Source organism: Anomaloglossus baeobatrachus, chromosome 3 (assembly GCF_048569485.1).
Source record: "Anomaloglossus baeobatrachus isolate aAnoBae1 chromosome 3, aAnoBae1.hap1, whole genome shotgun sequence".
Taxonomy (NCBI): Eukaryota; Metazoa; Chordata; class Amphibia; order Anura; family Aromobatidae; genus Anomaloglossus; species Anomaloglossus baeobatrachus.
The window spans coordinates 580519783-580545738 of NC_134355.1; the positions used below are offsets into that span (position 1 = coordinate 580519783).

At 43.9% G+C, this 25956-nt stretch overlaps 1 protein-coding gene across 1 annotated transcript in view; it reads right to left on the bottom strand.

Moving 5' to 3' along the window:
- The window catches only part of LOC142297313 (uncharacterized), a 145307-nt gene that overhangs the window by 50190 nt on the left and 69161 nt on the right, over positions 1-25956 (bottom strand). Inside the window, exon 4 of the mRNA XM_075341551.1 lies at positions 8096-8719. Coding sequence (XP_075197666.1) covers positions 8096-8719 — 624 coding nt within the window. The remainder of the gene's footprint in view (positions 1-8095; positions 8720-25956) is intronic.

Here is a 25956-nt window from a genome sequence, read left to right on the forward strand (position 1 = left end):
TGAACCCTCCCCAACCACACCTATTGCCAATCCATATCATACGCATAAATAGCCTGGGTCTCAGCTTCCCATACACGGTAAGTTTTTTAACTGCATGAGAGGACACACACAAGCTAGGGACCCCAACGTAGAGAAATACTTTGGCGTAGTGTTGGGGCTCTATTGCATTGATCAATTCAGTAGCTAAATTTCTCTTGATTCATATGTTCATGGCAGGAATGCAGATTCCATTTTTCACATTTTCACTCTTGCATATAGCTATTGGATTTTTCAAGTCAGTATTCACACAGCAGTTTCTGCTATTTCATGTATTCCCCTTACATAGTCACTGGTGTGCATACCTTATCTACCCATAGTGATGTTTTTTTAGGTTTTTGCACTCAGTTCAGACTTAGAATGGTGTTCCAAACGTTATTCCTTATTTGCAGTGAAATCATGGACATATTGTTCCATTTGTACACAGCCACAAACCTGGCACTGATTGTCCACAATTTCACTGCTACCACAGATCTACCACAGATCTACCACAGATCTACCACAGATCTACCACAGATCTACCACAGATCTACCACAGATCTACCACAGATCTGCCACAGATCTGCCACAGATCTGCCACAGATCTGCCACAGATCTGCCACAGATCTGCCACAGATCTGCCACAGATCTGCCACAGATTTATCGGTGTGTAAAGTGGCCTTAAATCAAGAAAATAATAATCATTGAGATTTATTGCAGTATAAAAAGATGTTAGTTTTTTTTTATATATATAGTTTTTGTGAAAAATATATATTTTCAAAAAAGGAAGCTTACAGCTGATATCTGCGGCCTGATCCACAGGCAGCATGTATCAGACACTGGCTATAGATGTGTTTATCAGACAGGTATGGGTTACTCAGTCTGCGGGTACAATGGTGCATAGGTGACTAGTCCAAGAGGTGGGTCCTGGCAGCTTCTTCCTATCTGCTCCCCATAAGTGGCCGGTTATACAGTGTGTCCACCCATATCCTGTCCACCGCCATTAACTTGAGAATGGCAGCAACTATTGGCATAGAAGTGGTGTCTAGGTATAGTAAAGTAGCCATGCGCTACACAATGAAACCACCTATAGCGCCACCTGGTGGAAAACAACGGAGTTAGCATTTTTATCTCAGAACAGAACGAGCTAGAGAAAAAAAGTGAATTACAAAGTTGTAGGGTATCATCAATTCAATACGAATCGACACCTTGCACACAGAAATGCTATGATTAGAACGTGTAAAACTCACAAGGCTGCGGACGTGAAGCGATACCTCATGGAGACCTTCCTACAAGTCATTGGGTATGGTGCCTGCGTGCAGTGGCCTCCACGCTCACCTAACCTGACCCCATTGGACTTATTTCTGTGAGGTCACATCAAACAGCAGATGTATGCGACCCCACCACCAACATTACAGGACCTACGACGACGTATCACGGATGCTTGTGCAAACATGTCACCTACCATATTGCACAACGTGCAGCAAGATACAGTATGCTGTCCAGAGTCCAGATGTGCATTGCAGCTGATGGGGGCCACTTTGAGCATCAAAGTTAAATGAGCGCCATATGCGTGACCAGCATTCAATTTTTTTTGGGGGGGGTCATGGGTTTCATATCATAGCATTTCTGTATGCAAGGTGTTGATTCGTATTGAATTGATGATGCCCTGCAACTTTGTAATTCACTTCTTTTCTCTACCTCATTCTGTTTTTGAGATAAAAATGCTAACTCCGTTGTTTTTCACCAGGTGGCGCTATAGGTGCTTTCATTGCGTAGGGCATGGCTACTTTACTATACCTAGACACCACTTCTATGCCTATAGCTGCCGCCGTTCTCAAGTTAATGGCGGTGGACAGGATAAGGGTGGACACACTGTATAAACACATGAGAAGAGACTCTCAGAGCTAGGTAGAATCCACTGGATCCGCCTTTTGAACAAGCCCCAGAAGAAGCAAGTTCCCTAAATGGCTTTTAAATGCATGTTTTTCCTGAAACATCACACCGATTCCGAATAAAACATTCCTGCCAGTAATGGTAGAACCAGTGTCTGATACCTGCGGCCCAAGGTTTGGACACATCTATGAGCTTCCAGGTTCATTTTAAACTTTATGTAATAAAACAAATATATACAGTATATATATAATGAATTTAGTCTGGTGTATTTAAGATGAAATTCCAGCTAACATATACAAAAAATGATCATCTTCACTCTAACCATTAAACATATAGTTTTAAAGATCAGATTGTAGTATATGGGATTCTAGGAAGATATTGGAAACACCAAAAATATTTCTTTGAGATATTCCTATAAATGAAAACAATGGGTACATAACCTTCAGTGGTGAAGCACATTAAACAATCTGTTACTCACAAAGGTTATCAAACTTAAAACAACATATCAAATATGAAACACCAGTGGGAATGGAAGACTTTTAAACAATATGAAGAGAAGATAGAAAGATAGAAAATCCAGCAATCCATTCCTCTGAAATCAAATTCTTTATTTAAGTATTAAAATTCCATATAAAATTGCATGTTCTAGGCTTACGCGTTTCGGACAGGGTCATTACTCCTTGCCTATGAGTAAGGACATTGTCCGAAATGCATAAGGTGCGGCTGGAAGCCTGGAACATGCAATTTTATATGGAATTTTAGTGATTAAATAAAGAATTTGATTTTAGAGGAACGAAATACTGGATTTTCTATCTTCTCTTTGTATTGAAATTGTGGATACCATCCACGTTAATCCCTGCACCTGTGGACCGATTAAAGAGAGTGGTGATCCTGCATAAAAACTTTTTCTTTTTTCTTAAACAACATGGCTCTCAATGGCCATTCTAATGATTGTCAGTGTCCGCCCTCCTCAGATTGCAGACATCAGATACCACTAGCAGACACAGACAGAAAAGGGCTCCTGTGCAATAACAATACAAGGGAATTTGTAGCCCAAGAACTCATTAAAATGCACAATCCCACCTGTTTTGGAGGTGTTAGTGGCCCCTTTACTTCTTGAGATCAGTGCGGCCACACAGGTTGCACCAATGATATGTCCACCCCTATAGGCCACTTTACACACAGCGACATCGCTAGCGATGTCGCTGGTGAAAGCACCCGCCCCTGTTGGTGGTGCGTCACGAGCAAATCGCTGCCCGTGGTGCACAACATCGCTAGGAACGGTCACACGTACTTACTTGCCTGGCGACGTCGCTTTGGCCGGTGAACCGGCTCCTTTCTAAGGGGGGCAGTTCATGTGGCGTCACAGCGGCTTCACTAAGCGGCCGCCCAATAGAAGCGAAGGGGCAGAGATGAGCGGGTGGAACATCCCACCCACCTCCTTCCTTCCTCATTGCGGGTGGCCGTAGGTACAGTGATGTTCCTGCGGTGTCACACATAGCGATGTGTGCTGCCGCAGGAATGACGACCAACCTGCGTCCTGCAACAGCAACGATAATTGGGATTAGAACGACGTGTCAATGATCAACGATTAGGTGAGTAATTTTGATCGTTAACGGTCGTTTGTGCGTTTCACACGCAACGACTTCACTAATGAGGCCGGATGTGCGTCACGAATTCCGTGACCCCAACGACATCTCGTTAGCGATGTCGCTGCATGTAAACCCCGCTTATCAGGCACTGTTGACTTCTGTCACGTGCTTAAAGATGCATAATTTTCCTCTGGTGTTTGATATTTAATATACTATTATACCTTGGAAAACCATGAAGACAACACATACGTGCTCATGAGCAGCAGGTCATTTACGGGGTTTAATCGCTGGTTTCTTGTCCTCTGTTCTGGTAATTCCTGGTGTCAATGTTTCCAATAGTAATCTGCAGTGTAGTGCAGTGATCCACATGAAGCCTACGGTTTATTGATTGGAATGAAGATCTTCGCCCCTTCTGTGCCATAACTGGTATTTTGGACATGTGCTCTAGTCTACGTCCAACATTATTAGACTTGGAGTGAGCACTAATTACACCCAGATGCAGCTCCATAATGGTGAGGCACCAAATCCTCATCTAACTTTTGTAAATCTTTATGTAACTTTATAATTTCCTCGGCACATTCTCGGATTTGTGCAGCCTCCTCTGTCTTACACCCTTCATGTATTTCCTTTGCTCCCTTAACCCCTTAAGGACGAAGCCAGTTTTGTACTTAATGACCAGGCCATTTTTTGCAATTCTGACCAGTGTCACTTTATGAGGTCATAACTCTGGAACGCTTCAACGGATCCCGGTGATTCTGACATTGTTTTTTCGTGACATATTGTACTTCATGATAGTTATAAATTTAGAACGATATTTTTTGCTTTTATTTGTGAAAAAATCGGAAATTTGATGAAAATTTTGAAAATTTTGCAATTTTCAAACTTTTAATTTTTATGCCCTTAACCCAGAGAGTTATGTCACACAAAACAGTTAATAAATAACATTTCCCACATGTCTACTTTACATTAGCGCAATTTCTGAAACAAAATGTTTTGGGGTTAGGAAGTTAGAAGGGGTCAAAGTTCATCAGCAATTTCCCATTTTTTCAACAAAATTCACAAAACCATTTTTTTAGGGACCACATCACATTTGAAGTGACTTTGAGAGGCCTAAGTGACAGAAAATACCTAAAAGTGACACCATTCTCAAAACAGCACGCCTCAAAGTACTCAAAACCACATCCAAGAAGTTTATTAACCCTTCAGGTGCTTCACAGGAACTAAAGCAAAGTGGAATGAAAAAAAGCAAAAAATAAAATTTTAACTAAAATGTTGCTCTACCCCAAATTTGTTCACTTTTAGAAGAAATAACACAACAAAATGAACCCCAAAACTTGTTACCCACTTTCTTATGAACGCGCCGATACCCCACATGTGGTCAGAAACCTTTGTTTGGACAAATGGGAGGGCTCGGAACAGAAGGAGCAATATTTGAATTTTGGAAAGCAAATTTGGCTGAAATAGATTGCGGGCACAATGTTGCATTTACATGTCCGCCAAGGTACCTAAACAGCAGAAACCCCTTACAAGTGACACCATTTTGGAAACTAGACCCCTTAAGGCTTCTATCTAGGGGTATAGTGAGCATTTTGGATCCACAGGTACTTCACAGATTTTGATAACGTTACGTTGTCACATTGAAAATTTTCATTTTTTTCTCAAAAATGTTGCTTTAGCATCAATTTTTTCACTTTTTCAAGAGGTAATTCCAAAAATGTGACCCCAATGTTTGTTACCCACTTTTTTATGAGCGCGGTGATACCTCACTTGTGGTCTGAAACCTTTGTTTGGAGAAATGGGAGGGCTTGGAACGGAAGGAGCAATATTTGAATTTTGGAAAGGAAATTTGGCTGAAAAAGATTGCGGACACCATGTCGCATTTGGAGGACCCCTAAGGTACGTAAACAGCAAAAAAACACCACAAGTGACCCCATATTGGAAACTAGGCCCCTCAAGGAATTTATCTTGATGTTTGGTGAGTACCCTGAACCCCCAGGTGCTTTACAGAAGTTTATAACGTTGAGCCATGAAAATAAAAAAATAAAATTTTACCACAAAATTGTTACTTCAACCAGGTAGCTTTTTTTTCACAAGGGTAACAGGAAAAAAATCACCATGAAATTTATTGCGCAATTTCTCCTGAGTTTGTTGATATCTTGTATGTGGTGGAAATCAACTTTTTGGGCACACTACAGGGCTCAGAAGAGAAGGAGTGCAATTTGACTGCAAAATTGGCTGGAATCAATAGCGGACGCCATGTTGCATTAGGAGAACCCCTGAGGTGCCTAAGCAGTGGAGGTCCCCCACAAGTGACCCCATTCTGGAAATAAGACCCCTCAAGGCTTTAATCTAGGTGTATATTGAGCATTTTGAATCCACGAATACTTCACAGAATTTGATAAGCTTAGGTTGCCATATTGAAATTTTCATTTTTTTCACAAAAATGTTGATTTAGCGACACATTTTTCACTTTTTCAAGAGGCAACAACAAAACGTGTACCCCACAGGTTGTTATCTAATTTCTTGTGAGCGCAGGGATACCACACATGTGGCCAAAAACCTTTGGATAAATGGGAGGGCTTGGAATGGAAGGAGCACCATTTGAATTTTGGAAAAGTTGAAGTAAATTGCGCGCACCATGTCACATTAGCAGGGCCCCTTGGGCACCTATACATCAGAAACCCCCCACAAGTGACCTCATTTTGGAAACTGGACCCCTCAAGGATTTTATTCAGGAGTATAGTAAACATTTTGAATCCACAGGTACTTCACAAAACTGTTGCTGTATCAAAAAATTTCTCACTGTTAAGGGGGCTTTACACGCTGCGACATCGCTAATGCGGAGTCGTTAGGGTCACGGAATTGGTGACGCACATCCGGCCGCATTAGCGATGTTGCTGCGTGTGACACCGATGAGCGATTTTGCATCGTTGCAAAAACGTGCAAAATCGCTCATCGGTGACATGGGGGTCCATTCTCGATTATCGTTACTGCAGCAGTAACGATGTAGTTCGTCGCTCCTGCGGCAGCACACATCGCTATGTGTGACGCCGCAGGAACGAGGAAGCTCCCCTTACCTGCCTTTCATGTGACACTAAAGGATGCCTAGCCTTGTATTTAGCCCAAAAAAAAAAAAAAAGAATTAAAATAAATGACGTGGGGTCCCCCCTATTTTTGATAGCCAGCTAGGGTAAAGCAGACAGCTGTAGCCTGCAAACCACAGCTGACAGCTTCATCTTGTCTGGTGATCAATTTGGAGGGCTCCCCAAGCTGTTTTTTTTTTTTAATTATTTATAAATAAATAATTAAAAAAAAAAAACAAACGTGGGGTCCCCCCAAATTAGATCACCAGCCAAGGTGAAGCTGACAGCTGGGGTCTGGTATTCTCAGGATGGGAAGAGCCACGGTTATTGGACTCTTCCCAGCCTAAAAATAGCAGGCCGCAGCCGCCCCAGAAGTGGCGCATCCATTAGATGCGCCAATTCTGGCGCTTCGCCCCAGCTCATCCCGCGCCCTGGTGCGTTGGCTAACGGGGTAATGAATGGGGTTGATACCAGGTGTGTAATGTCACCTGGCATCAAGCCCAGCAATTAGTTATGTCACGGCGTCTATCAGATACCCGACATAACTAATTGACAGTAATAAAAAAAAAATTGACAACAAAAAAAAATTTATTTGAAAAAACACTCCCCCAAACATTCCCTGATTGACCAATTTATTGAAAAGAAAAAAAAAAAATCCACAATAATCCATTTGGATGTCCCACGTCGCCTCTGGACCTTCTAGAATATGGGGGACACGTTCAGGGAACGTATCCCCCATTTTCTAGGAGGGCAGACCCTCCATTTTAGGAGAGTGGGTGCAAAGAATCTGCACCCACCCTCCCTGGGTCACAGCTGCAGAGTGCGAGCAGCCAGCACAGCTCTCTGAACACAGGAAGCTGTCAGCCGCGCTCTGCTCATGTGACCGGAGTCTGCAGAGAAGGAGCCGGAGGAGGGGGCCGCGGGGGATCAGGGCTCCGACAGGTGTGTATGACACCGGGGGACACCGGGGGACACCAGGGGGGGGTAGGGGGGGACCCGGCGGGGCCTAGGGAGCAGGTTTCTGTCGTATGTGTTATGGCACATACGACAGAAACCATAGGAACAGTGGAAATGCGGCCGGCGCGCTGCTGTGATCGCCGGTGCGCGCGGCCATCTTGGATTTTCGGGAGGGGGTTGGGGGTCGGGGGGGGCACTTTGGGGACACCGGGGGACCGGAGGGAACCGGGAAAAAGATTTATCTCCCATCTGGCATGTTTGATCATGCCAGATGGGAGATAAATCATTTTTTACCGGCGCGGTCATTTACTATAACTTGATGATCGGTATACGGTGTATACCGGTCATCAGGTGAGCGGGGACCGGAAAAACCGGCCCGAATCATGATCTCCAGGGTCTCAGCTACCCCCGGCAGCTGAGACCCCGGAAATTTTCTGTCTCTGGGGGGCGCTAGACCCTTTTTTCCGACCGCCGTTAAAAAGCGGCGGATCGGAAAAAGTACCCTTATTTACCGCCGTTAAAAGGCGTATCGGCGGTCGTAAAGGGGTTAACAATAAATGTGGCATCAACAATTATAAACAAAGCTGCAAAAACTCCTGAAACGACTCTAAATACCTGGGCCCCCCGAACTGCTATCTGTATACCCCGAGCTGCCGCGGCTGACACTTTTCCCAGCTGAATCATTCTGCCAACCTCTATTGCAGCATATACACCTCTGCCCCCAACCCTGGCAGCATCAGAACCGTCTACTGCTTTTTGTTTAGACATTATGCCAGTAACTAACAAATCCAACTTTTTGGAAATTTTTTCAAGTTCATTCATATTTATATTCACTTTCTTTACAATCTTTTCTACTCGGCTGCACTTTTTTTTCATATTGACAGTATCTGCTATAGAAGCCGATGCCCCTGTGAGTCCACCAACGGCAGCAACACCCGCCCCGATACCACTGACAATCAAAGATACTCCTGCCGTAAACGGGGCCAAAACTAGGCCTACAATGGTGGTGATGCCTCCAGCAAGTCCAACTGAACTTCCTGTCACACTGGCAATGGTGGCCGCTCTGTGAAACTCGTCCAAATCATCAGCGCTTGTTAGCAGTTGTTTGGAGCAATCTGAGACATTTTTCAGCAAACAAGTCAAAATTCCTCTAAGTTCTTCAACAGAGACATCCAGCTATAAAATAATAGAGAAAATGAAAAGGAAGATTCAGTACAGTCTGGTATTTTATTTTCACTCGCAATGACTAAACAGCAAAAGATTCATAGTTAAGACCAATTATGAACAATGCTGGAGGGAACGGTAATATTACAGTGGCCCTATTGTCTTGTCTTGTTTGGTTTGGGGGGGTGTCTGTATTAGATTTTGCATCATGACTTGGGATCTGATACTGAGTGTAATATATAATATCTATCTATCTATCAATCAATATTGATTACTGCTTTGCTCACTCTTGGCATTCTCTTGATGAGCTTCACGAGATAGTCACCGGAAATGGTCTTCCAACAGTCTTGAAGGAGTTCCCAGAGATACTTAGCACTTGTTGGCCCTTTTGCCTTCACTCTGCGGTTCAGCTCACCCCAAGCCAACTCGATTGGGTTCAGGTCTGGTGACTGTGGAGACCAGGTCATCTGGCGTAGCAAAGGAAGAGGAAAAAGGATCCGCACAACCTCTTCTAAATAAAACATCCAAACTTTATTAGCGAATATTAAAAAGATTCCATCCGTGAGAACAAAAGGAGGGTATTAACCCATGGAAACTTTACGCGTTTCAGACTTCCACATTAAAAGAAAAAAGAGTCCTTAGTCATAAGAGAACCATGTATACCACACGGCTACTAAAATAGACTGTCTCACTAGGCGGACACCGAGGAAAAGCTGGCTATCACTAATTGCAAACAACTGGCAATGGGTGTTGACCATCATACATAATTACAAATGGTAAGTCAGCTAGGCAACATGCGGTTAAAAAAACTAAATTGAATACATGCCTATCAAAATAAGTATAACAAACATATACTTATATAATATCGAAAAAATTACTCCGACCAACCATATTAATGAAATCACATATATATATATATATAAATAAATGAACAAATGCACATATGAGCAAACGATCAGATATAGAAAATAGCTTATATATGAGCATGTAAACAAATGGAATGATTTTTTTCTAGGTGAGCAGGTCACAAGGATGAAAATGCATGTATATTTGGATTTAAGCATTCTTTTGGGCCGAATATTCTCTCTTTTTTGGGGATAAATATGTATATATATATATATATATATATATATTTATATGGTCCGTGAACACTTTTTGGAATTCATGTACGTACAATTGGGGATTTTCCTCTTGATACATACATGCATTTTCATGGGGTTTTTTGCCCATTTGTTTACATGCTCATATATAAGCTGTTTTCTATATCTGATCGTTTGCTCATATGTGCATTTGTTCATTTATTTATATATATATATATATATATGTGATTTCATTAATATGGTTGGTCGGAGTAATTTTTTCGATATTATATATGTATATGTTTGTTATACTTAATTTGATAGGCATGTATTCAATTTTGGTTTTTTAACCGCATGTTGCCTAGCTGACTTACCATTTGTAATTATGTATGATGGTCAACACCCATTGCCAGTTGTTTGCAATTAGTGATAGCCAGCTTTTCCTCGGTGTCCGCCTAGTGAGACAGTCTATTTTAGTAGCCGTGTGGTATACATGGTTCACTTATGACTAAGGACTCTTTTTTCTTTTAATGTGGAAGTCCGAAACGCGTAAAGTTTCCATGGGTTAATACCCTCCTTTTGTTCTCACGGATGGAATCTTTTTAATATTCGCTAATAAAGTTTGGATGTTTTATTTAGAGGAGGTTGTGCCGGATCCTTTTTCCTCTTCCTTTATTACCTTTAACCGGTTGGGACTTACCGGTGGATCCCAGGCACCCGCAAGGACCAGCAGCCCGGGTAACAGGTGAGCTGAAGATACCTTCGATTTCTACTATTGGTTTCCTGTCCCTTTCTTTGTGCTCCCTGCGACCCTTGGAGTGGCTGCGTGTGAAACATTGATATATGCATTCTTGATCCTTGATTGCGGATTTGCACCTCGCTCTCCCTTTCCGGATTTTCCATCCGTGTTATACCTTAAGGATCTATACCATAGAGCTCTTATTATTTACGGACATGGACACTTTGGATTTCTTGGATAATGAAACACGCAGGAAGAGACTGGATGATGTGTTTTCAGGCCAAACCTCATCTCATCATACTGTGGAGGACAATCCCCAGGGTAAGGAGACTTTTACCTTTTGGGACCTTGAGAAATTATCTATTCAACGCCTTAAAACCTGGTGGGACTCAATGACTTTGAGTAAATATGTGGAGATGCATATGGTTCCCAGGGGCCTAAGGATTAAGAAGTCTCCTACTCATATTTTTTCTGACCAATTTTTGGAGGACTGGAATTCGATACTCTCAGCTTGTTCCTCCAGTCTGATGAATCTTATTATCAAGGAGGAACAAAAACCTATTTTGGAGTTGGACACTCAGATTAAAACTATACCTGCATTTTTGGTTGAAAAGTTTAACCCTATGGAGTTTGATAAATTTAATGTAAGGTTGAAGTATACTATTGATAGAGTGGAGTCAGATATCATAGACCTGAAGCAAAATAAATATCGCAGTGACACTAGGGACTACGAATCAAAACAAGTGTATACCTGGCACCTAACTAATAAGACTAAATCTATTTTGAAAAGACGTAACCAGCAAACGCAGGGTGTGAAAACTGTTTATTTTTCCTCCACTGACAATGAGTCTGCGGACGGGAGTGTTAGTTCATACGAGTCTGGTCGAGGATCTCACACTCCACGCCCCCCAAAAAACTTATTAGGGGCAGGCGCAGGATACGAAGAGGGGGCAGAAAACACAAACGGGGGGGGAAGGAGATATTACCTCCGCCCCAACAAACGCAGATATTGGAGGAATTAACATGCCATAGTTCCTTGAATATTCCTGTACTCAATTTATCAGCATGTACTTTAAGCTCTATTCAAATGGAGGTTCTACAGAAGGGTCTTAATTTTGCCCCTAATAATCGGGCAGACCTTTTTCAAACTTTGCGGGATGTGAATAAGTTTATTAGGAATCTCACTATCAAAAGGCATTTTTCGTCTACTGATAATATTAATACATCTGACAGGGATACAATGGATCCGGTGGACACTGATTCCACTCAGGTTCCACTGTTTTTGACTTTAAAGGAACAGATTGCAACGACACAATTGTATGAGTTGAGTGGCACTTGTTTGAATACTCCCGCCGCCCCTCCCTTTGTCACAAAGAATCCGGCCTTTTATCCTATCAAACCCAGGATAACTTATCGCCCTTGGAAAGGAGAGCATTGAAGGATCTAAGGGATAACGATCATATTGTAGTTCGTAAGGCAGACAAGGGGGGTTCAGTGGTAGTGCTGGACAGCCCATTGTATGAGAGGGAGATTAACACTATTTTGAGTGATACTTCCACTTATAGACGGCTTCCTGGTGACCCCACATCTGATTTTACCACCAAAATGTATACTTTATTATCATGGGGACTTGAATGGGGGGTTTTAAATAAAAAAAACTTTGAATATCTTCTTGTTGATTCTCCGGTTTGTCCCATATTCCAGGGTCTTCCGAAGATACATAAGGGTATTCCCCCCCCCCTAAGACCTATAGTTGCCAGTACTGGGTCCCTTACTAGTAACCTGAGTGATTGGCTGGATCATTGTATACAACCTCTCATGAAGCGGTCTACTGGATACAGTCAGGGCCAGAAATATTTGGACAGTGACACAAGTTTTGTTATTTTAGCTGTTTACAAAAACATGTTCAGAAATACAATTATATATATAATATGGGCTGAAAGTGCACACTCCCAGCTGCAATATGAGAGTTTTCACATCCAAATCGGAGAAAGGGTTTAGGAATCATAGCTCTGTAATGCATAGCCTCCTCTTTTTAAAGGGACCAAAAGTAATTGGACAAGGGACTCTAAGGTCTGCAATTAACTCTGAAGGCGTCTCCCTCGTTAACCTGTAATCAATGAAGTAGTTAAAAGGTCTGGGGTTGATTACAGGTGTGTGGTTTTGCATTTGGAAGCTGTTGCTGTGACCAGACAACATGCGGTCTAAGGAACTCTCAATTGAGGTGAAGCAGAACATCCTGAGGCTGAAAAAAAAGAAAAAATCCACCAGAGAGATAGCAGACATGCTTGTAGTAGCAAAATCAACAGTCGGGTACATTCTGAGAAAAAAGGAATTGACTGGTGAGCTTGGGAACTCAAAAAGGCCTGGGCGTCCACGGATGACAACAGTGGTGGATGATCGCCGCATACTTTCTTTGGTGAAGAAGAACCCGTTCACAACATCAAATTTGCTGAAAAACACCTCATGAAGCCAGCTCAGTTCTGGAAAAGTATTCTATGGACAGATGAGACAAAGATCAACCTGTACCAGAATGATGGGAAGAAAAAAGTTTGGAGAAGAAAGGGAACGGCACATGATCCAAGGCACACCACATCCTCTGTAAAACATGGTGGAGGCAACGTGATGGCATGGGCATGCATGGCTTTCAATGGCACTGGGTCACTTGTGTTTATTGATGACATAACAGCAGACAAGAGTAGCCGGATGAATTCTGAAGTGTACCGGGATATACTTTCAGCCCAGATTCAGCCAAATGCCGCAAAGTTGATCGGACGGCGCTTCATAGTACAGATGGACAATGACCCCAAGCATACAGCCAAAGCTACCCAGGAGTTCATGAGTGCAAAAAAGTGGAACATTCTGCAATGGCCAAGTCAATCACCAGATCTTAACCCAATTGAGCATGCATTTCACTTGCTCAAATCCAGACTTAAGACGGAAAGACCCACAAACAAGCAAGACCTGAAGGCTGCGGCTGTAAAGGCCTGGCAAAGCATTAAGAAGGAGGAAACCCAGCGTTTGGTGATGTCCATGGGTTCCAGACTTAAGGCAGTGATTGCCTCCAAAGGATTCGCAAGAAAATATTGAAAATAAAAATATTTTGTTTGGGTTTGGTTTATTTGTCCAATTACTTTTGACCTCCTAAAATGTGGAGTGTTTGTAAAGAAATGTGTACAATTCCTACAATTTCTATCAGATATTTTTGTTCAAACCTTCAAATTAAACGTTACAATCTGCACTTGAATTCTGTTGTAGAGGTTTGATTTCAAATCAAATGTGGTGGCATGCAGAGCCCAATTCGCGAAAATTGTGTCACTGTCCAAATATTTCTGGACCTAACTGTATATAAGGGACACCAAAAGCTTGCTAAAGTGTTTGGAAAAGATACCATGGTCTGACAACCTTTTCTGGATAACGAGCGATGTAAATTCATTGTATCCTAGCATACCACACAGGGAGGCCCTCCAAGCTCTATATTTTCACTTGGGGAAGTATAGTCCTTTGGATGACATAACTAGAGAGTTTATTCTCATGACCACTGGTTTCCTGTTAACCCACAATTTTTTTCAGTTTAATGGAGCCTTTTTTCTCCAGACAGCCGGTTGCCCCATGGGGGCGAGTTTTGCTTTGGCCAATATTTACATGGCCTACTGGGAGGAACAATATGTCTATGTGGATAATAATCCATTTTTGGATATGATCTTTTGGTACGCAAGATATATTGATGACCAGATCCTAATATGTAGGGTAGATGGTCACAATTCCCCCCAGCAGGCCATGGAGGCTCTCAATGTTTATTTTAATGGTAATTCTCTCAATTTGAGATTTATTATGAACTTGCACATGGAATCGGCCCCCTTTTTGGACATCTTGCTGTCTGGCAATCCATTATCTGGGGTTATTCATTTTTCCCTATATAGAAAGCCTATTTGTGGGAATACCTCCCTAAATCGCAGGTTAACAGCAGCTCAGATTAGAGACCAGGTCAATGCCACACAGAGTTCTAGCAGCAGACACATCTCTAGAACAACTGTTGTCGAGGAGACTTTGTGCAGCAGGCCTTCATGGTAAAATAGCTGCTAGGAAACCACTGCTAAAGAGAGGCAACAAGCAGAAGAGACTTGTTTGAGCTAAAGAACACAAGGAATGGACATTAGACCAGTAGAAATCTGTGCTTTGGTCTGATGAGTCCAAATTTGAGATCTTTGGATCCAACCACCCTGTCTTTGTGCGACGCAGAAAAGGTGAACGAATGGACTTTACATGCCTGATCCCACCATGAAGCATGGAGGAGGAGGTGTGATTGTGTGGGGGTGCTTTGCTGGTGACACTGTTGGGGATTTATTCAAAATTGAAGGCATACTGAACCAGCATGGCTACCACAGCATCTTGCAGCGGCGTGCTATTCCATCCGGTTTGCGTTTAGTTGGACCATCATTTATTTTTCAACAGGACAATGACCCCAAACACACCTCCAGGCTGTGTAAGGGCTATTTGACTAAGAAAGAGAGTGATGTGGTGCTACGCCAGATGACCTGGCCTCCACAGTCACCAGACCTGAACCCAATCGAGATGGTTTGGGGTGAGCTGGACTGCAGAGTGAAGGCAAAAGGGCCAACAAGTGCTAAGCATCTCTGGGAACTCCTTCAAGACTGTTGGAAAACCATTTCCAGTGACTACCTCTTGAAGCTCATCAAGAGAATGCCAAGAGTGTGTAAAGTAGTAATGAAAGCAAAAGGTAGCTACTTTGAAGAACCTAGAATATAAAACATATTTTCAGTTGTTTCACACTTTTTTAAGTATTCCATTTCACATGTTTCAATTCATAGTTTTGATGCCGTCAATGTGAATCTACAATTTTCAGAGTCCTGAAAATAAAGAAAACTCTTTGAATGAGGTGTGTCCAAACTTTTGGTCGGTACTGTACATAACCCCAATTCCAGACTGGGAGACTGCCTAGCAACAGGTAAAAGGGATGGGCACTGATTGGATAGTTACCACCTAATCTGTAGAGAGAGACCCAGCAAGGGGAGGGGCGAGTGGTCAGTTGGGAAGTTGGCGGGAGGAAGTAGTCGGTGGAAGAAGGAAGAAGAAAGAAGTAGGGAGTAGTAGTCAGAGAGAGTGAGGAGTGAAGCAAAGAAAGGAAAAGTGTAAAGACATGAAGTAACAACGGAACACTGCAACAGGAGTGAGGGACTGTGGAGTAAGGAACCAGGACTCCAGGAACCGCGGGGCGCCTTTGGAAGTGTAAGACTCCAGGGACCGCGGGGCGCCTGGAGTCTTACACTGCAATGATTGGTACCAGTGCTATTACTGGATTTTGACATTCATTCAGGGATAAACTTTACATGTACTGCATTTTTCATCATCTCCACCACTTACCAGAAACGGAGATCGAACAGGGCAACTCCCTACAATCAGTTCTCTTTTTGTACAAACCCCAAGAACCTACAAAAAACTGCCATAACCTGATTACGACCTGATTACGACACGGAACTTCACCGGATTCAATACGCTAACTATGTCTCTCCCCATTGGAGCTTCTATTACTGTGATCACCACTGGTACCAATCATTGCTGCCTCGCACATGAGAGCTACAAACCAAAACCCTTCTGTTTATTAAGCATACAGATAAACTGGCGATATGAGACCAAGGTCCAGAAAAGGACCGAAACATTTTTCAATTTTCACTTTTTATGTCCTGTCATCTGAGTTTTTTGTCTTAAACAAGCAATAAAAAAATTAGCATCCACTCAATAAACTAGTCTGTTTGGTTCCTAACTAAGAGACTGCAGTATATTGTTATATATATTGCAATAGAACTGTGACGCCCTGGCCTATCAGTTCATCACAGGATATTGTGCAATCTGCCCTTCTGCATGATATCCACCTCCTCCTTGGTTACGGGTCCCTGGCCTTTAGTGTTGCTAAGAACAAGCTAATCAAAATCCTAGAAACACTCTGCACCACACCCACCAGACACACCAATGGGTAGTCTGAAGGGAATAGGGCCGCCCACTTGGGTGGTTGGTTAGGGAGGGTCAGGAGTGTCAGGAGTAGTCAGTTGTGGGGTGACTGTCAAGAGGAGAGGTCACTAGTCTGTTGGAGGAGGTTAGGAGCTGGGCTCCTCAGTTACTAGGTGGCAGACGTTGGTCTGGGTCTGGTAGGAGCTGGAACCCTGGTCGCAGGGGATCGTGTCAAGAGGCACGAAACTGTCGAGCAGGGCAGCCGGCGGCCTTCAACCATCTCCTTTCAGGGGCCAGGGCACAGCGGGGTACGTGGACCCTAGGCTGGGAAGTAGCTTCAAGCGTCCTGGTAATTTACCCGACGACAGCGAAGACTTCATGATTTGTTCTCCACCTGCTCCAAAATCGGGGTACTAGCACAACGAGGGGGATAGGACTTTCCCAATACATAGTCCAGAAAACCTCAAGCGTGAACCCAAGCTCACTCCGTTAGCCATACGGGTGAGCGGGACCCGACTAGTTCTATACTACAGGAGCCAACTAGTGAAGAAAGTGCCAAGGAAAAGGTCACAGGCTAACAAGCAACACCATCGGGCACGAGATCCCAGCGTGCTCCCTCCCTGCTACAGCGGTGCTAAGAATTCCGGTTTACAAGTTGTCAGTGTCAGTGTTATTGGACTGAGTGAGTACGCAGTGACCCTTTCCTCCCCAACGGTGCTCCCCTCTCACCATCACCAAGCCCCGAGGCATTTCTCTCTCTACCCACGGAGGGGTTAAACACCTGGCTGCCATTCCATCGCCACCGGGCGCTCCCAACAGCAGCGGTGGTATTCCACCTTACCACACACCGTGGGTGGCGTCACGAACTCTAACCACAAAATACCCTGTAAATACCTCCCTTTTAGATTGAGTGTCCGCGCGACCCTCTCGTGTCCGATGACCCCTAGAGCCACCGCAGATCTGGATCCGAGCAGCAGCCCGGCTACTGGCGCTGGGGCGGTACAGAACCAGACTGAAACAGAGAGGTTCCCCCAAAAGCTCTAAGCCACGGGAGCCCAATACAAATGAGAGTGCACGAAGGACAGCTACCCCAGGTCACAGCTGGCACGGAGAACAAGGGGAACGGGAACACCTGGAAGCGGCACCAGTGGGTCCAGGTACCAAGCCAAAGTAAAAGGCAAGTTGAAACTGCAATACTGGTGTGGACTGGTATCTGTTCATGATGCAATATATAAAAAAATTGAAAAAAAACTCTTCAATAGCATAAAAATACACTACCTAATAAAGAAATTGGAGGTATTTAGAATATTAGACAGGCCATCATTAGGTAGTGTATTTTTATGCTATTGCAGAGGGCAACTATTTTTTTTCTATTTTTTTTTCTATATTGCATCATGAATAGATACTCTCCTATTCACATTTGGACATGCTGCCAGTCCAGTTTGAAGTCAGGCAAGTACTGGCATGGGAGACCGGCTGTGAATCCCTGGTTTCATTATGATATATATATATATATACAGTTAGGTCCAGAAATATTTGGACAGTGACACAAGTTTTGTTATTTTAGCTGTTTACAAAAACATGTTCAGAAATACAATTATATATATAATATGGGCTGAAAATGCACACTCCCAGCTGCAATATGAGAGTTTTCACATCCAAATCGGAGAAAGGGTTTAGGAATCATAGCTCTGTAATGCATAGCCTCCTCTTTTTCAAGGGACCAAAAGTAATTGGACAAGGGACTCTAAGGGCTGCAATTAACTCTGAAGGCGTCTCCCTCGTTAACCTGTAATCAATGAAGTAGTTAAAAGGTCTGGGGTTGATTACAGGTGTGTGGTTTTGCATTTGGAAGCTGTTGCTGTGACCAGACAACATGCGGTCTAAGGAACTCTCAATTGAGGTGAAGCAGAACATCCTGAGGCTGAAAAAAAAGAAAAAATCCATCAGAGAGATAGCAGACATGCTTGGAGTAGCAAAATCAACAGTCGGGTACATTCTAGGAGAAAAGGAATTGACTGGTGAGCTTGGGAACTCAAAAAGGCCTGGGCGTCCACGGATGACAACAGTGGTGGATGATCGCCGCATACTTTCTTTGGTGAAGAGGAACCCATTCACAACATCAACTGAAGTCCAGAACACTCTCAGTGAAGTAGGTGTATCTGTCTCTAAGTCAACAGTAAAGAGAAGACTCCATGAAAGTAAATACAAAGGGTTCACATCTAGATGGAAACCATTCATCAATTCCAAAAATAGACAGGCCAGAGTTAAATTTGCTGAAAAACACCTCATGAAGCCAGCTCAGTTCTGGAAAAGTATTCTATGGACAGATGAGACCAAGATCAACCTGTACCAGAATGATGGGAAGAAAAAAGTTTGGAGAAGAAAGGGAACGGCACATGATTCAAGGCACACCACATCCTCTGTAAAACATGGTGGAGGCAACGTGATGGCATGGGCATGCATGGCTTTCAATGGCACTGGGTCACTTGTGTTTATTGATGACATAACAGCAGACAAGAGTAGCCGGATGAATTCTGAAGTGTACCGGGATATACTTTCAGCCCAGATTCAGCCAAATGCTGCAAAGTTGATCGGACGGCGCTTCATAGTAGTACAGATGGACAATGACCCCAAGCATACAGCCAAAGCTACCCAGGAGTTCATGAGTGTAAAAAAGTGGAACATTCTGCAATGGCCGAGTCAATCACCAGATCTTAACCCAATTGAGCATGCATTTCACTTGCTCAAATCCAGACTTAAGACGGAAAGACCCACAAACAAGCAAGACCTGAAGGCTACGGCTGTAAAGGCCTGGCAAAGCATTAAGAAGGAGGAAACCCAGCGTTTGGTGATGTCCATGGGTTCCAGACTTAAGGCAGTGATTGCCTCCAAAGGATTCGCAACAAAATATTGAAAATAAATTTTTTTTTTTGGGTTTGGTTTATTTGTCCAATTACTTTTGACCTCTAAAATGTGGAGTGTTTGTAAAGAAATGTGTACAATTCCTACAATTTCTATCAGATATTTTTGTTCAAACCTTCAAATTAAACGTTACAATCTTCACTTGAATTCTGTTGTAGAGGTTTCATTTCAAATCCAATGTGGTGGCATGCAGAGCCCAACTCGCGAAAATTGTGTCACTGTCCAAATATTTCTGGACCTAACTGTATATATGAAACCTCTACAACAGAATTCAAGTGCAGATTGTAAGGTTTAATTTGAAGGTTTGAACAAAAATATCTGATAGAAATTGTAGGAATTGTACACATTTCTTTACAAACACTACACATTTTAGGAGGTCAAAAGTAATTGGACAAATAAACCAAACCCAAACAAAATATATTTATTTTCAATATTTTGTTGCGAATCCTTTGGAGGCAATCACTGCCTTAATTCTGGAACCCATGGACATCACCAAACGCTGGGTTTCCTCCTTCATAATGCTTTTCCAGGCCTTTACAGCCACGCCTTCAGGTCTTGCTTGTTTGTGGGTCTTTCCGTCTTAAGTCTGTATTTGAGCAAGTGAAATGCATGCTCAATTGGGTTAAGATCTGGTGATTGACTTGGCCATTGCAGAATGTTCCACTTTTTTGCTCTCATGAACTCCTGGGTAGCTTTGGCTGTATGCTTGGGGTCATTGTCCATCTGTACTATGAAGCGCCGACCGATCAACTTTGCGGCATTTGGCTGAATCTGGGCTGAAAGTATATCCCGGTACACTTCAGAATTCATTCGGCTACTCTTGTCTGCTGTTATGTCATCAATAAACACAAGTGACCCAGTGCCATTGAAAGCCATGCATGCCCATGCCATCACGTTGCCTCCACCATGTTTTACAGAGGATGTAGTGTGCCTTGGATCATGTGCCGTTCCCTTTCTTCTCCAAATTTTTTTCTTCCCATCATTCTGGTACAGGTTGATCTTTGTCTCATCTGTCCATAGAATACTTTTCCAGAACTGAGCTGGCTTCATGAGGTGTTTTTCAGCAAATTTAACTCTGGCCTGTCTATTTTTGGAATTAATGAATGGTTTGCATCTAGATGTGAACCCTTTGTATTTACTTTCATGGAGTCTTCTCTTTACTGTTGACTTAGAGACAGATACACCTACTTCACTGAGAGTGTTCTGGACTTCAGTTGATGTTGTGAACGGGTTCTTCTTCACCAAAGAAAGTATGCTGCGATCATCCACCACTGTTGTCATCCGTGGACGCCCAGGCCTTTTTGAGTTCCCAAGCTCACCAGTCAATTCCTTTTTTCTCAGAATGTACCCGACTGTTGATTTTGCTACTCCAAGCATGTCTGCTATCTCTCTGATGGATTTTTTCTTTTTTTTTCAGCCTCAGGATGTTCTGCTTCACCTCAATTGAGAGTTCCTTAGACCGCATGTTGTCTGGTCACAGCAACAGCTTCCAAATGCAAAACTACACACCTGTAATCAACCCCAGACCTTTTAACTACTTCATTGATTACAGGTTAACGAGGGAGACGCCTTCAGAGTTAATTGCAGCCCTTAGAGTCCCTTGTCCAATTACTTTTGGTCCCTTGAAAAAGAGGAGGCTATGCATTACAGAGCCATGATTCCTAAACCCTTTCTCCGATTTGTATGTGAAAACTCTCATATTGCAGCTGGGAGTGTGCACTTTTAGCCCATATTATATATATAATTGTATTTCTGAACATGTTTTTGTAAACAGCTAAAATAACAAAACTTGTGTCACTGTCCAAATATTTCTGGACCTAACTGTATGTATATATATATATATATATATATATATATATATATATATATGTATATATATATATTAGCTCTAGTACCCGGGATAGTAACTGTCTCTCTGTCTTTCTTCCAGTTTCTGTCTGTCTTTGTCTGATGTGTGTCTCTGTCTGTCTGTATCAGTCTCTTTGTCTTTTTGTATCAATCTCTCTGTATTTCTCTCTTTATCTCTGTGTCTGTTTCTCTCTCTGTGTCTGTCTGTCAGTCTCTTTCCCCGTCTAATTCGTTCCAGGTCTGTCTCTTTCCCCGTCTGTCTCGTTCCCCGTCTGTCTCGTTCCCCGTCTGTCTCGTTCCCCGTCTGTCTCGTTCCCCGTCTGTCTCGATTCCCGTCTGTCTCGATTCCCGTCTGTCTCGTTCCTCGTCTGTATCGTTCCGTCTGTCTCGTTCCCCGTATGTCTCGTTCCCCATCTGTCTCGTTCCCCATCTGTCTCGTTCCCCATCTGTCTCGTTCCCCGTCTGTCTCGTTCCTCGTCTGTATCGTTCCCTGTCTGTCTCGTTTCCCGTCTGTCTCGTTCCCCGTCTGTCTCGTTCCCCATCTGTCTCGTTCCCCATCTGTCTCGTTCCCCGTCTGTCTCGTTCCCCGTCTGTCTCATTCCCCTTCTGTTTCTTTTCCCGTCTGTCTCTTTCCAGGTCTGTCTCTTTCCAGGTTTGTCTCTTTACAGGTCTGTCTTACTCCCGTCTGTCTCGTTCCCCATCTGTCTTGTTGACCGTCTGTTTCGTTCCCCATATGTCTCGTTCCCCGTCTGTCTCATTCCCCGTCTGTCTCACTCCTTGTCTGTCTCATTCCCCATCTGTCTCATTCCCCTTTTGTTTCCTTTCCCATCTGTCTCGTTCCAGGTCTGTCTGGTTCCAGGTCTGTCTCGTTCCCCGTCTGTCTCTTTCCTTGTCTCTGTCTCTTTCCCTGTCTGTCTCTTTCCCCGTCTGTCTCGATTCCCGTCTGTCTCGATTCCCGTCTGTCTCGTTCCTCGTCTGTATCGTTCCCTGTCTGTCTCGTTCCCCATCTGTCTCGATTCCCGTCTGTCTCGTTCCCCATCTGTCTCATTCCCCGTCTGTCTCGTTCCCCATCTGTCTCGTTCCCCATCTGTCTCGTTCCCCATCTGTCTCGTTCCCCATCTGTCTCGTTCCCCATCTGTCTCGTTCCCCGTCTGTCTCGTTCCTCATCTGTATCGTTCCCTGTCTGTCTCGTTCCCCGTCTGTCTCGTTCCCCATCTGTCTCGTTTCCCGTCTGTCTCGTTCCCAGTCTGTCTCGTTCCCCGTCTGTCTCGTTCCCCTTCTGTTTCTTTTCCCGTCTGTCTCTTTCCAGGTCTGTCTCTTTCCAGGTTTGTCTCTTTACAGGTCTGTCTTATTCCCCGTCTGTCTCGTTCCCCATCTGTCTTGTTGACCGTCTGTCTCGTTCCCCGTCTGTCTCATTCCCCGTCTGTCTCGTTCCCCTTCTGTTTCTTTTCCCGTCTGTCTCTTTCCAGGTCTGTCTCTTTCCAGGTTTGTCTCTTTACAGGTCTGTCTTATTCCCCGTCTGTCTCGTTCCCCATCTGTCTTGTTGACCGTCTGTCTCGTTCCCCGTCTGTCTCATTCCCCATCTGTCTCACTCCCCGTCTGTCTCACTCCCCGTCTGTCTCACTCCCCGTCTGTCTCATTCCCCGCCTGTCTCATTCCCCTTTTGTTACTTTTCCCATCTGTCTCGTTCCAGGTCTGTCTGGTTCCAGGTCTGTCTCGTTCCCCATCTGTCTCTTTTCCCGTCTGTCTCTTTCCCAATCTGTCTCTTTCCCCGTCTGTCTGTCTCTTTCCTTGTCTCTGTCTCTTTCCCCGTCTGTCTCTTTCCCCATCTGTCTCTGACTCTTTCGTTATCTCTGTCTCTTTCCAGGTCTGTCTCGTTCCCCGTCTGTCTCATTCCCCGTCTGTCTCTTTCCACGTCTGTCTCTTTTCCCGTCTGTCTCTTTCTTTATCTCTGTCTCTTTCATTGTCTCTGTCTCTTTCCCTGTCTCTTTCCCCGTCTGTCTCATTCCCCGTCTGTCTCTTTCCCCTTTTGTTTCTTTTCCCATCTGTCTCGTTCCAGGTCTGTCTCATTCCAGGTCTGTCTCGTTCCCCGTCTGTCTCTTTCCCCGTCTGTCTCTTTCCCCGTCTGTCTCTCTCCCCATCTGTCTCTTTCCCCATCTGTCTCTTTCCCCTTCTGTCTCTTTCCCCTTCTGTCTCTTTCCCCTTCTGTCTCATTCCCCGTCTGTCTCTTTCCCCGTCTGTCTCTGTCTCTTTCCTTATCTCTGTCGCTTTCCAGGTCTGTCTTGTTCCAGGTCTGTCTCATTCCCCGTCTGTCTCGTTCCAGGTCTGTCTCTTTCCACGTATGTCTCTTTCCCCATCTGTCTCTTTCCCTGTCTGGCTCTTTCCACGTCTGTCTCTTTCCCCGTCTGTCTGTCTCTTTCCTTGTCTCTGTCTCTTTCCCCGTCTGTATCTTTCCTTGTCTGTCTCTTTCTCCGTCCCTTTACTTGTCTGTCTCTTTCACTGTCTCTTTCCTTGTCTCTTTCCTTGTCTCTGTCTCTCTGTCTGTCTCTTTCCCTGTCTCTCTGTCTCTTTCCCTGTCTGTTTGTGTCTGTTTGCCTCTGTCTGTCTCTTTGACTGTCTGTCTCTCTTTATCCATCTCTTTCCCTTTCTGTCTCTTTCTCTCTCTGTCTCTTTCTATCTGTCTCTCCACCAATATCTTATTACCTCTCACATGTTTCTTATACTAACAATGTCTTTCGTTCCTATAGCAACCAATCACAGTTCCTATTAAGTCTGCTTTACACGGTACAATAACGTATACGATATCATATGCGATCGTACCCGCCCCCATGGTATGTGCGGCATGTTCAATATGTTGACCGTGTCGCACAAACGATTATTTCCCGTCACATGTACTTACCCTTCCATACGACCTCGATGTGGGTGGCGAACATCCACTTCCTTGAGTGGGAGGGACGTTCGGCGTCAGAGCGACGTCACGCGGCAGCCGACCAATAGAAGCGGAGGGGCGGAGATGAGCGGGACGTAAACATCCCTCCCATCTTCTTCCTTCCGCATTGCCGGTGGGAGCCGTTGGACGCAGGTAAGATCTGTTCATCATTCCCGGGGTGTCACACACTGCGATGTGTGCTACCTCGGAAACATTGAACAACCCAACGAACAATTTTTAGCTTTTGAACCACGTTTTTTCGTTCAATCGCAATCGCACGTAGGTTTTACACGGTACAATATTACTTACGATGCCGGATGTGCGTCACTTACGACGTGAACCCGCCGACACATCGTAAGATTTATTGTAGCGTGTAAAGTCCGCTTTAATAACCAAATACCTCGCAGCTCCATTGACTCTAATGGAGGCAGATTTTTTGGAGAGTAACTGTAAAGCGTGGGGTTAAATTTTCCCATCAAAACTTAGTCTATGACGTTCCTTGAGTCACATGGGGTGTCTGTGCAAAATTTCGTGATTGTAAAGGCGACGGAGTAAATTCCTTTAGCGGACATACACACATACATACATACATACACTGAGCTTTATATATTAGATAGATAGAGATATATCTATCTATTTATCTATCTATCTATAGTATCTGGTGTTACTCGAGATAGTAACTGCCTCTCACTCTCCCTCTCTGCCTCTCTCACTCTCTTTCTGTCTTTCTTCCTCTCTGTTTGTCTCTGTCTGTCTGTGTCTGCCTGCCTTTCTCTCTCTGTGTCTGTGTGTCTCTGTCTGAGTGTGTCTCTGTATGTGTCTCTGTCTCTGTGTGTCTGTCTCTGTGTATCTGTGTCTCTGTGTGTGTCTGTGTCTGTCTCTGTGTATCTGTGTCTCTTTAATCTGTGTGTGTCTCTGTGTGTGTCTGTGTCTCTGTGTGTATGTCTCTGGGAATGTATGTGTCTGTGTGTCTCTCTGTCTCTGTTTGTCTGGGTCTCTGTATGTCTGTGTCTCTTTGTGTGTGTGTCTCTGTCTCTGTCTGTCTCTGTGTGTTTCTGTGTGTGTCTCTGTCTCTGTGTGTCTGTCTCTACCGATATTTTACCTGATACATAAGCCTCTAATACTAAAGGGGGCTTTACACGCTACGATATCGTTAATGTTTTATCGTCGGGGTCACGTCATCAGTAGTGATGAGCGAGTACTAAAAAGCTCGGGTGCTCGAGGCTCGGGCCGAGCATCCCAAGATACTCGTTTACTCGGCCCGAGCACCGAGCCCAATGTTATCCTATGGGAGACCCGAGTATTTTTATGAAATGACCCCTGGCAGCATGTAGAAACCCTAAAAATGTCACAAAAGTCTCAGAAGAGTGCTCAAATGACATGGAAACAGCATGGGGAAGACCCCTTGAAGCATTTATCACTCAAAAGTCACAGCTGTGAACAATTTTGTCCGAGTTTTACGCCATTTTTACGGACTCACCAGAAAACCTTCCAAAATGACACCAAAATGAATTTTCATGGCGGAAATGTTAAGGGCACATACCCAATAGTGAGATAGAGCTGGTGTATGTTACTTTTTGAGATTAATACATGAAAGATTTTACGTAAAACATTGTGTGGCACTCCGATGTCCAAAACGCACGTTTTGTGCTTTTTACTAGCGATGTCGGTCATTTTTTTTTTCATTCTATCTCCCGTCGGTCGGTCTCGCTCTATCTGTCTCTCTCTGTCTTGTCTGTCCCCCTCTCACAGTCTGTCA